The sequence below is a fragment of the Tympanuchus pallidicinctus genome, unplaced genomic scaffold (assembly GCF_026119805.1).
Source record: "Tympanuchus pallidicinctus isolate F22 unplaced genomic scaffold, pur_lepc_1.0 scaffold1, whole genome shotgun sequence".
Taxonomy (NCBI): Eukaryota; Metazoa; Chordata; class Aves; order Galliformes; family Phasianidae; genus Tympanuchus; species Tympanuchus pallidicinctus.
The window spans coordinates 85,822,345-85,835,292 of NW_026294618.1; the positions used below are offsets into that span (position 1 = coordinate 85,822,345).

At 40.6% G+C, this 12,948-nt stretch overlaps 1 protein-coding gene and 1 long non-coding RNA gene across 3 annotated transcripts; one reads left to right on the plus strand and one right to left on the minus strand.

Annotated features, from left to right (window-relative positions):
- The first annotated feature begins 253 nt into the window (after positions 1–253).
- KCNG3 (potassium voltage-gated channel modifier subfamily G member 3) lies at positions 254–10,334 on the plus strand. 2 transcript variants are annotated; one of them, XM_052677087.1, is made up of 2 exons: positions 254–1,001; positions 9,448–10,334. In XM_052677087.1, the coding sequence occupies exons 1-2, from the start codon at positions 346–348 to the stop codon at positions 10,091–10,093; spliced, it is 1,302 nt and encodes a 433-aa protein (XP_052533047.1). In that variant the 5' UTR covers positions 254–345; the 3' UTR covers positions 10,094–10,334. The 2 variants fall into 2 exon arrangements, with proteins under 2 accessions (XP_052533047.1, XP_052533056.1); XM_052677096.1 differs by having other exon boundaries at positions 257–968.
- On the minus strand, positions 3,319–9,462 carry LOC128077635 (uncharacterized). The gene is made up of 2 exons (XR_008205110.1): positions 7,290–9,462; positions 3,319–6,592 (listed from the first exon to the last, which is right to left on the minus strand). It is a non-coding gene; the product is annotated as an uncharacterized LOC128077635 (long non-coding RNA).
- Positions 10,335–12,948: the final 2,614 nt, after the last annotated feature.

Consider the following 12,948-nt stretch of genomic DNA (forward strand, 5'->3'; position numbering starts at 1 on the left):
GTAAAACACCCTAAACTTCTCCCGCGCTTGGGCGGACGCTCGCGGGGCCGAGGCGAGGGCTGGGGCTCCGCGCGGCGCGGGGGAGGCGCGTCCCCTCCCTTCCCACCCCGCCTCCCGCCCGCCCGGCACCGCCAGCGGAGCGGTGCGGAGCGGAGCTCCCGGCCCCGCGGCCGCACCCGCGAGCGGAGCCCGAGCCCTCTGCCTTCCTTCCTTTTCCTCCTCCTCTTTCTCCTCCTCCCCCCGGCCCGTCGCCGAGCGCTGCGAGCGGAGCCGGGGCAGCTGCTGTCCCCCGCCGCTGCTCGCCGCCCTGCCCTGCCCGCCCCCCTCCTCCGTCCCGCCCAAGCCATGAACTTTGGCCGCGGCCCCGCCGTGGTATTGAACGTCGGGGGCACCCGGTACTCGTTCTCCCGGGAGGTGCTGAAGGATTTCCCGCTGCGGCGGGTGAGCCGCCTGCACGGCTGCCTGTCGGAGCAGGACGTGCTGGAGGTGTGCGACGACTACGACCGGGAGCGGAACGAGTACTTCTTCGACCGTCACTCGGAGGCCTTCGGCTTCATCATGCTCTACGTCCGGCACGGGCATCTCCGCTTTGTGCCGCACATGTGCGAGCTCTCCTTCTACAACGAGCTTATCTACTGGGGGCTGGAGGGCTCCCACCTCGACTACTGCTGCCAGCGCCGCCTCGACGACCGCATGTCCGAGACGTGCACCTATTACTCGGCCGAGGAGCCGCCGGGAGAGCACAGCGCCGGTCCGAGGGGCAAAGCCCGGCGGGCGGCGGCGGCCGAGGGAGGGAAGTGGCTGGAGAGGATGCGGCGGACTTTCGAGGAGCCCACGTCTTCGCTGGCAGCCCAGGTGCTGGCCACCGTCTCCATCCTCTTCGTCATCGTGTCCATGGTGGTGCTGTGCGCCAGCACCCTACCCGAGTGGCGGGCGCCGGAGAACAGCAGCGTGGAGGAGCAGAGCAGGTACACAGCAGAGTCAGTCAGGGAGCCCTCAGGGTAGGAGGATCCTTTATTTTCCCGCTGTCCCGTGTGTCCCGTCCCGTCTGTCCTGCCGCTCGTCCTCGTTCTCTGTAGCTGCAGCCGCGGCGGGGAAAGCCCCAGGGCCGGAACGGGAGCCGGGGGCTGGGGAGAGGGCGCTGCCCCGACGGCCTGGGTGGCTCCGCGTTCCGCTGCCGGGGGATCCGCCGGTACGGGTACAGCGCGGCTCCGCTCTCCGCGCAGCGTCTCGGAGCTGCCGCGCCCTCCCTCGTAGAAGCCGCGGGGCTCCTTACCCACAGAGAGAGATTCGCACGCTCGGGAAATCGCGTTAGACCGTACTGTCTATTTAGGAAATCGAAGCTTGAAAAAACGCAGGTCCTTTCTCCTTTCCTTTGGGGAAAACACTTCGGGTATTCACACAGGTCCTTCTGCTGGAGCAGACCCAGCGTGACGGATCTGACCTGGTAAAATCTAGCACGTGGGAGCAGCCTCACCCCGTCCCCTTTTGCCACTCAGCATCTCTAAGCAGACCATCGGGCTGAGCCCGGAGCTCCTGAAATGCTTCATCCCGTACCTCGCTGGGCGAGCGTAGCATATGTTTACATTTCTTAAAGACACAACACGTGTAAACCAGCTACACGTTGTGAAACAGTTGCAGAAACAAGAGCCCGGGTTTTAGGCTCAGCTCCGAGTCTTCCAAGCCAGAACAACCCCTTTGTTTTTCCTCTTTGTGACCTCGGCTCGGGGTTACAGCCATGTAACTGCTGACTTCAGTATCACCACTCTCCATCTTCTGCTCTCCTAGGGAACAGAATGAGCATTGCTCCACTAAGAGTTCTCTCATAAATAAGCCTCAGACAACACCAATTAAAGTAAACGCTTCTTGTATTTCCCACATCTCTTCGTTTAAAACCAATAGAATATTCAACAAAAAGTGTTCAGCTTCTACTCTGCTCAAGGGGCCCCACAGTGAAACTGCAGCCCCGTCATTATGAAATTACCATCTTTTACCATAGAGTTAATTGGAATGTGATATATCACATTCAGCTAAATTAATTCCTTGGAAAGTATTTTCCTAGTTTCCATTAACTTAATGGAAAGTGCACCTATATTTCTGTTTGTAGCCGAGCCAAAGCATTAATTGTATGAACAACAAGAAAGCAGCTACAGAGTGAGAAGCTCTTGGTTCCTGCCCAGATGCAGCTATGTCAGAAGCTGCTTTTACACGTTCTTCCAGTTAGGAAGCCTTACATAACCTCTGTGGACTTACTTCAAATGGGGGATGCTCTGCATGACCTCTGTGTAAGGCAGGACATGTAGATATCCCCACTAGATACGGGAAAATACGTGCAACAGCAACACAGAACCAATGCGATCAAAGAGACGGCACTTCGGCCATATCTTTGATCATGTCTTTATGATGTGGACATTAACGATTTTCCACTTAGAGTTTAATGTGCAGATGGACAAGGCAGATGACCAAATTTTTATTTCATAGTACCTTCGTCTTCAAGAACATGTATAGAAGCACATAGTTTTTTTCCTCTGATTGATTGTATGTTGCGTAACAAGTGTTGGGATCCTAAGTACTCATGAGATTTTCTGTATAGCCAAGCACCTGCCAGGGTAGGGAAGGCTGCTTTTAAAATGGAAAGGAGCACTGCCAACGATAGGGTAAGTTTCCTTAGAAGCAGCTGTAGTAGTCTATGGATTGGCAATAACAACTGTAAAAATTGCTGTGAACAATTTCTAACCTTCTTGAAAAAGTCCATTGCACACAAACACACAGGCTGGTTCATTTCATGTGTGTCTTAGCCCATGTACTATCTCTGTATGTCAGTCAATAGCAATTTAATGTGAACACACTGACAACAGGCACGAATGTATTCCTGCCTGTTCAGAGCTTGCTCCTGAGGTGGCCTTGTCCCTTAGAAGAGCCACTCCTTTCCTTGTTCTGGCTGCTGCATAATGACTAAAATGCCTGCGATGTCTGGAGAAAAGGAGTGAGCTACTGTTGCTTTTGAGCAACCCAGTTAAGTTGCATCTATTGACACTTGCCAGAGGATTTGACTTAATGTATCTGGTTGTCATCTGACTTCATGTCATTTACATTTCCTTAGATTTCCAAAACCTGAGCAGCTTACCTGAAAGTCTGACCTTAGAAATTGCACAGCAGTGCATAGAGTGCTGTACTCTAGCAGTACCACCTGTCAGTGAGAATGCTCGTAGAAACTTGCCACTGGTTTCCTAGCCATCCAAAAGTTTGAAGTGAAATTCTGTCTTTTGTTTATTAAGTGAGGTATCTTACTGAAACGAAGAAATTCTATGTAACATATAATATGCAAAAATGTTTATTGCCAAGAGAAATTGTGACATCATTGCAATATGGAGATGGGTTTTGACATATAGCACTGTAGTTACCAGTACAAAGACTTGACATCCTTAAAAACACATTTCAAAAACTTTTAGAAATAAAAATTGAATGAGCTTATCTAGAATTCAACAGAAGGGAGATTTTGGATAGAACTGACTATTCAAATCAGTATCCATCAGTACTTAGAGCAGATGAGCATTACCTCAGGAAATTCAGTGACCCTAAAATCTTGCTGACACTTTCAGTCTTTCATAGGTTTACCAATAAAAGCAAACAACTGTCCTTTTCTCAGTGTTATGTTACTTATGGTTGGAAAGGTGCCACACAAGTCATTTCTGTGGCTAAAGTGAGGTAACCGCCCACAGAACTGCTTAGGGCAGCTGTAGTGGAAACAGCTCAGCCAGGGTGTCTCCCCCATACCTGGACGTTGTTTCTAAGGGCAAGGTAGTGACTAATTCTATAATGTACAAAATTAGCCTCTTTAATGATGTTTGCAGTGAGGGTTACTACTGCTGCCAATTAATACCAGCTGTGTTTTTATCTTTTTTTTTCCCTCCCTATTATACAAACACCTCTTCACCAGAAGAGGAATTGAGTCCACCAAATTTTTCCCATATCCTTCTTGGAGACCCTCATGTTGTTATGACTTTTCACTATGATAGGACTGTCAAAAGGTGAACAACGTACATCTGTTTTTTGGTCCTCACAATAACACCCTTTAGAGGGCGGCAACGGAGAACTCCAAGGCTTTTAAAAGAGAGAGGGGATGAAGAATCTTATCTCTGAATTTCACAGATCTCAGAGACAACATAATTCCCTCATTTGAAGAGGGATTGCCTTCCTCAGGTCTACATTTAGGATGAGGGATGAGCTATTAAAATTTTCTCACATTCTATGATTTCTCTCTCTTGCCTAACTTGGCAAGTTTCACTTACCAGAACTAAAGATTTGCATCAGATCTGCACAGTTTAGGAGCAGACAGGAGGGACACATGTCTCCCTTCTGTTGCTTCTGGCAATTTCAAGTCATCTTTGCTCTCTTCTGAACTATGCCAACAGTTGCATTCTGAGAGTCTCTGATCACAGATCCATCCATAAACTGACCAGAAGCATCATCTTCTGAAGAGAGTTTAAGCCTGTGACAGGATGTAATTTGAAGCTGCTTGACTCAGAGCCAGTGCAGTTCTACCTACTATTTTTCTAAGACTAATATGAGTAGCTAGGTAGCATAAAAAGAGACTGTTGCCTCTTTTCCACTTATGATTAAATTGACATTGAAATAATCTCTCAGTTGTCACTCGTATATGATTGCTGTGTTGTTAGGCAAGAGAATTTAAAAAACATTTCTCAACAGATGCCAGTCAGCTTTTTTTTCTGTCTGCAAAACATCAGCTTAAAAAGTTACATTTGAATTTTAGAGGCACAAAAATCATTATTATTTCAGAACACCCAAACGTTCCTGCTCAACAACTGTTCATAAAAATAATAAATTCTTTCTTGGAGAAAATCTAAACACCTTTTTTCCCTAAATTCTAAAAGCAGGCTGAAGGTAATAAACAGAACTCCAGATTTAGTTTAAAAACCCAGATGTGGATTCTCCTTGTGAATTTAAGAGATTTTTGAAAAGTTGAGATAACACAATGAATGGACATGCATCACTCCCTGGCCACAGTGGCACCTGAACAATCTCACCAAGGCTGGGTGCTAATCCCATGTTCCAAGAATGTAACAAAAATGCTGAGGAACCTCAGGGCTGGAATGTTCCTATCCAGATGTTGCTTGGAAGCTGGGAAGCACATTTTCCTCTTCTCCAGCCACTGCTGGTCATTACACCTCCCCACAAGATGCAGGCACTAACCAACATTTAATGCATTAAGAGTTACTGCTACCAGAGCAGGGACAGAAGGGGAAAATGCCTGCAAAACTGGCTGTTCTATGGTCCTTGCTCTGCACTTTGTAGGCAGGCAGAAATCCTGTTGATTTCAAAAGGATTAAAAAAGGCTTTTTGCTGAAATGATGACGAATCTTCCTGAGTAGGAGTTTGATCTTTCTGGCTACTTCTTGGACGTTCTTCAGGTGACACGGAAATAGGATTTAGCAACAATTTAACACATCAGTGCTGACAGCCTTGAATCCTGCCATAGACTGTCTTTAACTGTTTCACGTTTTCCTCGTGTCTTGTTGATGTTCATGTTCTACTTATTACAAGCTCAATCAGTAACAGTGCCACAAATTAATATTTTGGGGAGATTTCAACTGAATCACAAGGGGATATTAAAAGTATACAAACTGGCACATTGGGCCAAGGCATAACAGCAAGCTTAAACACTTTATGATGTTATTATAGTAAAAAAAAATTAAATCATATAGCAAAACGAGTCTTGTTAGTGATTGAAAAATATTTTGCAAGCACTTTTATTTAGTGTACATAAAACTGCCTATTCCAAAAGGAAATTATCAGACGGAACAGAAAATTAAACACAGACTGGATTACAGAGGAAGTGAGGCTCAGAAAAGCTTCACTGACTGCCAGTTTATGGCCAAAAGACTCATTAAGTACCAAGAGGCAATGTCTTGAAAAACAACAACAAAATCTCATTCTCTTTTATGTGACTTAGGTCTGGGCCAATGAACAGTAAGTTTGAGCAGAAATAACCTATAATTAATTAAAAATTAGAACTTCATATTCTCTTTGGTTATTCAGATTTTGTGGGGTGTTATCAAATAAATACTTCATGAGCTTGTTTTTCATTTCCTGTCTCCTTTTTGGATCTCAGCTATTTTAAAACTGAATGGATAAAACAAACATACACTAAACAAGAACAGGTATTACATTTTACCAAATAAAGCTCATGATTTAATTATACACTTAGTTAGATACAGATGCTGAAGCAGCTTATTATTTCAGGAACAGGCAGTCTGTCATGTGAACATGCAGCAATATTTTAAGAATTGATTACAATTTGGTAACATTAGTCTTCTTAGTGAATTTCAATTGGCCTTAGCTTGATATAAATTCTTTTAAGGATTTTAATTTTCTTATTAGGTATTATGTCTCCATTAACAAGGATATAACTTAGTTATAAAGATAAGTCACTATAAGGAAGAGGGAGATGATCTGAAAGTGGAAACATAGTATGTAGCACTCTAGGTCTCACAACAGGTCAGAAGTTTCTAGTTGTGCTCACCAAATCACTTACTCTCTTAGGTGATTCATTAGGATGGTTGAAATCCATCTACAAATGAGGAAAAAAAAAAAGTGAGAGGAGGAACAACACATTTCACTTGTGTCTAAGTAGTAAGAAAATACCCTTATTTGTCAGCTCCCAAGCCAGTATGTATTGAAATTGATGAGAAAAAGGATTGATTAATAAAATATGTATATATATATATACATATATATATATGGAGAAATGGAAGTGCAATATATTGTCACGCAGATGTAATGCATCTCCACTATTTTGATCTTGCATTTCATTTTACATCATTGATGTTCCTTAGCTCTCTTCTAGTCCACAATAAAAGGTTCTTCAGTCCTTCCTAAAGCAGTATAACTGACTTACAGTATCTCTCATGCTCAGGACCATTGGAGTAAAAGAATGAATTCATCACATTTCATCTAACATGGATTTTGACTTGCACAACTGTTACCCAAAGTTGTACCAGAACACTCAAACAATTGTGATTCATAAAGATAACTTCTACTGAATCACAGTGATTAGGACTTAGCTTCTTCAAGATTTGACTCACAGATAACCTGCCAATTTGGGATACAATCGAGGAATTACACCACCATTGTTTTAGGGGCATCAGGAGGAAATACCAAATATAGCAATTTTTAGTGGTAAAATTAAGAATAGCTTTTTCATTTAAATGCTCAGTGTCATAGGTCACAGGTATTAATTAATTAATTAATTATCTGAGAAATCTCACAAGGAATGGAACAAAGTTGGTTGACATTATTGAATTCTTAGCTGCAAATTTATTTCCAGCCACATTTCTTGTAATAATTACAGGAAGATTCAGCCAACTTAGAAGCACTTCCAGCCTTCATCAGTTTATTCATTAGCATAACTTTTCTGTTTGGCTCCTTTTACTGAAGAAAGTTTTATGTATTTTCTAGCCATGTATGTAAAAAATGAGTGAAGTGAATTTACCCAATTACATTTTTCTCTCGATTTTTCAATGTGACGATAATTCACATTCATACAATAACTTTCATATATTCTGTACAAGACTTGTTCAGAAGGCGTTATGATCCGAACTTTCTTTTTAAAACCAAATTGGGATCTGACCTAGTTGCCATTCACTATTATTATTCACAAGAACACTAGTGTCTTCAAAGGCTCACTGTTTAAGAGAACACATAATTCTTAAGGGAAAGCTATTTTTGAAATTCGTGGGACCTTACATCAGAGGTTGCTAACATGAACAAGCAATTTATAAGCCCTTTATTAAGAATGGCTCCTTGCTTACAGGGCTTTCACTGGTATTTGTGAAACACAAATAAGATCATTATAAGGTCTGCGGCTGAAATCATAGCATACATTATGAATATACATCAACTGACTATTACTATTGCCTCTACTTTTTAGTATATAACTGAAGCGAATAAAGGAATAAAACAAAGTTAAAACAAAACTTTAGTGTATGAAGCTTTTGTGAAAGTTGTTTTATAGTCTGTTAACATAATTACAGCAGTTACAGAAGAATCTGTCTCTCTAGCAGCCCCCTGTCTTAACAACAATGTCAACAGATTTCAGAAACAGTAAATATGTATATATATATTAATGTGTTAAGGAAACAGAACTTTAAGTGACAGCTAAATTATTACTTACAAATCATTATTCTTCCTATAGACTGTACCTTATTAGAAAACCTGCAGTAGAAAAAAGTTGCATCTAGTATTTTCAGGTCTCCACTCTAAGGTCACTTAGGTGTCAGACCTGTTGGTAGAGACGGTACTGGTGAGTGGCTTTTTCCTTACACAAAAAGTTAGTGAAAGCAAACAAAGGAAAGAGGGAAATACTAATTGCCATTCCATCCAATATTAAGCAAGTGACAACAGTTTGAACAGTTTTTCCTAAAGAAAAGGGTTATTTTGAGATGTGATATTCAACAGAATGTGCACTACCGTTATCAAATAATTGCAGGGAAAATTTATCTTCTGTTTCTATCTTACGTAGAAGTTTCAATTTGAAAATGATCTCAAGTCTCACATGCTCATGCAGGACTTTAAAACACTCAAGAGAGTGCTGAAATCACCCTCCAGAAGAGCAGTGCTTTCTTTTATCAAGGCAGCTGTTTGTATTTGAGAAGACAATCCTGCCTATCATTTTGCTCCCTGACATTTTGTTATGGCACAGTTTAGAGGGAGTTACATTTAAAAGAAAATATAAAATTCAGTGATGCTCAGCATAAAGGCATACTAGATTATTACTTTGGTACTATGTTTACCCTATGGCGAAGAATAAAATACTATCTGTATTCAGTGGCAATACTATGAAATCTTGAATATAGTTCTAGGTAAGCCCCTGTTCGGGATGCAAATAAGGCTGGTTTCAGCTGGTTCTTAAAGAGCCAATTTGCATGAATTATCTGATGCAATAGCTGATTTCCACCTACTCCATCTTCATTTTCATTCTAGTTTAGCAATCTGGATGAACACATCACCAGTTCACTGATCCACAGTCCTTGGCATTCCTAAATGGATCAAGCCTCGCAAATTTAAAACAAAACCACAAAGTATTTTAGATTATGTTACACACTGGCATTGGTGGCACACCATTTTGTCTAGGGTCCCAGATTTTGTAGGCATATTTCTCCAGTATTAGGATAGGCATATATAATCCACAGAAAATGATCAGTGAATGAGGTCTTAGCACAGAGCAGTTTAAACTCCTCATTAGATCCTAAGGTTATTTGCTGAAATCTGGTGCTTCATGCTCAGAATAAAAACAGTGTGGCTTTCTGTTTGTCATTTGTGAAGGTCTGAATGTCAATTTGGTAATGTCTGTGAAAAAAAAAACATCAAACCTCCACCAAAGCCCTTTCACAGAACATAAATGCTGTACTTTCTTTTTTTTGACAGGATAATTGAAGCTATCTGCATAGGCTGGTTCACTGCAGAGTGCATTGTGAGGTTCATCGTTTCAAAGAACAAGTGTGAGTTTGTCAGAAGACCTCTCAACATTATTGATTTACTGGCAATTACTCCTTACTACATCTCTGTTCTAATGACAGTTTTTACAGGGGAAAATTCTCAGCTCCAGAGGGCTGGAGTCACCTTGAGGGTCTTAAGAATGATGAGGATTTTTTGGGTGATTAAACTGGCTCGTCATTTCATTGGCCTTCAAACACTTGGTCTGACTCTGAAGCGTTGTTACAGAGAGATGGTGATGCTCCTTGTCTTTATCTGTGTTGCTATGGCAATTTTCAGTGCACTTTCCCAGCTGCTTGAAAATGGGCTGGACTTGGGAACTAAGAATAAGGATTATGCCAGCATCCCTGCTGCTTGTTGGTGGGTGATCATCTCTATGACCACAGTTGGTTACGGTGACATGTGTCCCATCACAGTACCAGGAAGGATTCTTGGAGGAATCTGCGTGGTTAGTGGCATCGTTTTACTAGCCTTGCCAATCACTTTCATTTATCATAGCTTTGTGCAGTGTTACCATGAGCTCAAGTTCCGATCTGCTAGGTATGGTAGAAGCCTCTCTGCTGAATTCTTAAATTGATCCAACTTGAATTCTGTTGTAGTTACTTGCTAAGCTTTGTCTTAGCAGAGAATGGTGGGAAGTCCCTTCATGTTTCCTCCTTGACTGGACGGTCCTATGGAACAACATTCTCGCCTGCCCGGAGAAAGCCCATCACCATTCAGACAGGAAAGATGGCTACCTACCTTGGGCACTTTGCAAGGAGAGAGAGTGATGTTGCCAAATTTGAGAGAACAAAATGACAAAAAGGGATTCAGAAGTCCTCAACTCCAACTCCTCAACTCAAGACTCCAGCTTGATCTTGAGTTTGCCTCTCCGCACAAAAGCAGAACAAATTAATGGGCTTAACACTGAGGTCCATCATTCCCATAATTACATCTTATATCATTCAGAGCAATGTTTAGCAGAAGTACATGCAGCTCTGAATGTTGTAGCAAAGATCTCTCTAACCACAGTTACTTTCTTCTCTGGAATCAAACCTTTAATAGAAGTGTTGTGCTTTTTGAAGATCAACACAAAAGTACTGGCATTGATAAATGTATTTTGAGGTAGTTTAGTGAGAGAGCTATCCAAATTTTATATACGCTCAGTTCAACTCCATCCACCTGAAATTACATATTCATTAGCGTTGTTTTTTTTCCACTTAATTAAACATTTATATATATCACAGTGAAAGCTCTTAAGACAAATTATAAATACCATCACTTGAAACAGTCTGGAGAAAGCATGGAAAACAAAAGCAGCTGCTCCCTGTCAAATAAGACTCTCCATCATCTTTAAATTACACAGTCCCTAACCAAGGATACACTTCATGGAAGTATTAAAAGCAACTGCCCAAAAGATATCAAAGAAAGTGAAAAATAGAAGTGCAAGTTGCACTTGGCAAAAGGGTATATTCTCCAGTGTAACTACAAATTAAAATGAATCAAGTTAGGTTCTGAAATGCTGTTCACTACATTTCTTGTGTAGTACTGCTAAATAGCCTTGTACTGTATAATTCTGAAAAGCTGCTATGTAGAACTGTGCAGTTACATATTAAAACACGTTTAGGTACAGCTTTACAAATTCGGGTACCAATAAACATCAGTGAGGGACCTCATTACTAACCTCAAAGTTCAGAGTTGTCAGCATAGTTGAATTTGGTGTGCTTGCCTTAAAATAATGCATTTAATATTACTGCGCTGTAGAAGTATCTTTTGTATATGTATTTGTTAACAGCTTTAGAAATAAAATGAATACCACCTAGAAAACACAGATTTGGAACTGCTCTCTCAGAGAAAAGCATCACATTGTCCAGTGACTGGTATGTTCAAGGCTCTACTCTGAAAGAACACTTGAGACTTGAACAATTTATTAGCATTTTATGTGGTCTTAGTCTTAAGTAGTCTTAAGAAATACACTGAAAAATAAAATGTTTCTGAAGACCTGAAAATAATTTTAGCAGCTTTCTCAAAGACAAGCTTGACTTTTCCTTCAGCAGTTTTTAAAGAAATCATTATTGAGTACCATTGCAAACATACCTCCATTTCTTGTCACTGACACATTCTGGTGCGCAGGTGGTCAGCTGTAAACTTCCCTATTCTGCTATACTTATGCCTTTTGTATCAGAATTGTGTAGTTCAGGAATGTGCTCTTGCAACCACAAAGTGGTGAATATCAGTTGAACAAACAATTCTTAGGTGAGATTCACATCTGATGTTAGTTAGGCAAGCAGTGACTTCAGAGACACTCAGATGTCTTACTCCGGTGGAGATGCTGGCTCTGTATTCCTGCATGTGTACCTATATATATCCTGCATATATGATATATTATAGTCAGTTGCAATATTTTCTCCTCACAAAAAAACTCCTCCTTGATAGAACTGAAATTTCAACCTTAAATCCAAACAAAGCTGTTTGAAGAAAATGATATTTTCATCTTCTAATGAGAAGTTTATTTTGACAGTATAAAAATAATCCAAATTTTAAGGAGAAAACTTCTATTTTTTAAACTTCTCTCCAAATTTTTTTCTTTTAAAAATGGAAAAACAAAAACAAACAAAAACCAATACCCAGTTAAGATCTCCTACCTACAGATATTCATGTTATTTCTCAAGCATTAACCTAGGGAAAAATACCAATGAACGCCCTTAAAAATGACTTTGTCTTTTGTTCATTGACCAAATCAATATCTGAGGTAGAACCCTCCTCCCACAAAACAACTCATCATCAGGACGACAATTGTTTGAAATGAGTATACAATGGAAATGCACTTTAAAGTATGTTGCAATCTTGCTTCCAAGACAAAATAAAACACATCTCAGTATTACTCAATACTACCATAAATCTAATTTTTAGATGCCTGTACAAAGGAAAAAAATTAATGCACATGTTAACTTGTGAATATCAATTTGCTTCTTGAATCATTTTATATAAGCAATTAAGTACAGGAAAATTTCATAGATGAACAGATCCAGGTTATATTTGGTACACAAACAAAATGTTTGATCCTTTATGAATTGTTTTCCAGCTAATGAATTCGTTCCCCAGTATAAAAAGATTAGCTACAGAAAATAATTGTGTAAAGGAATAAGACTGTGGAAATATATGGAAATATATACTTTTTTTAAAGTTTATGTTCAATTTTTGTATGGCAAAACGTGGACAAAATGACCTTATGTATTTTTAATTCAGCTATAATAAAATATTATTTTGAAACTGCTCTCTTGATAAGACAACTAAGAAGAGATACTGTTGGGTTGGTTCTTCTGTTGTAAGTTTGGTGGGCTTTTTTTTTTTTTTTGGATGTTGTTTTGATTATCAGCATGTAGACTGGTTTCTCTAGAAACCACGCTGAAATAACATGACCTCAACAGTAACCTTAAAAGAGAATCTTAT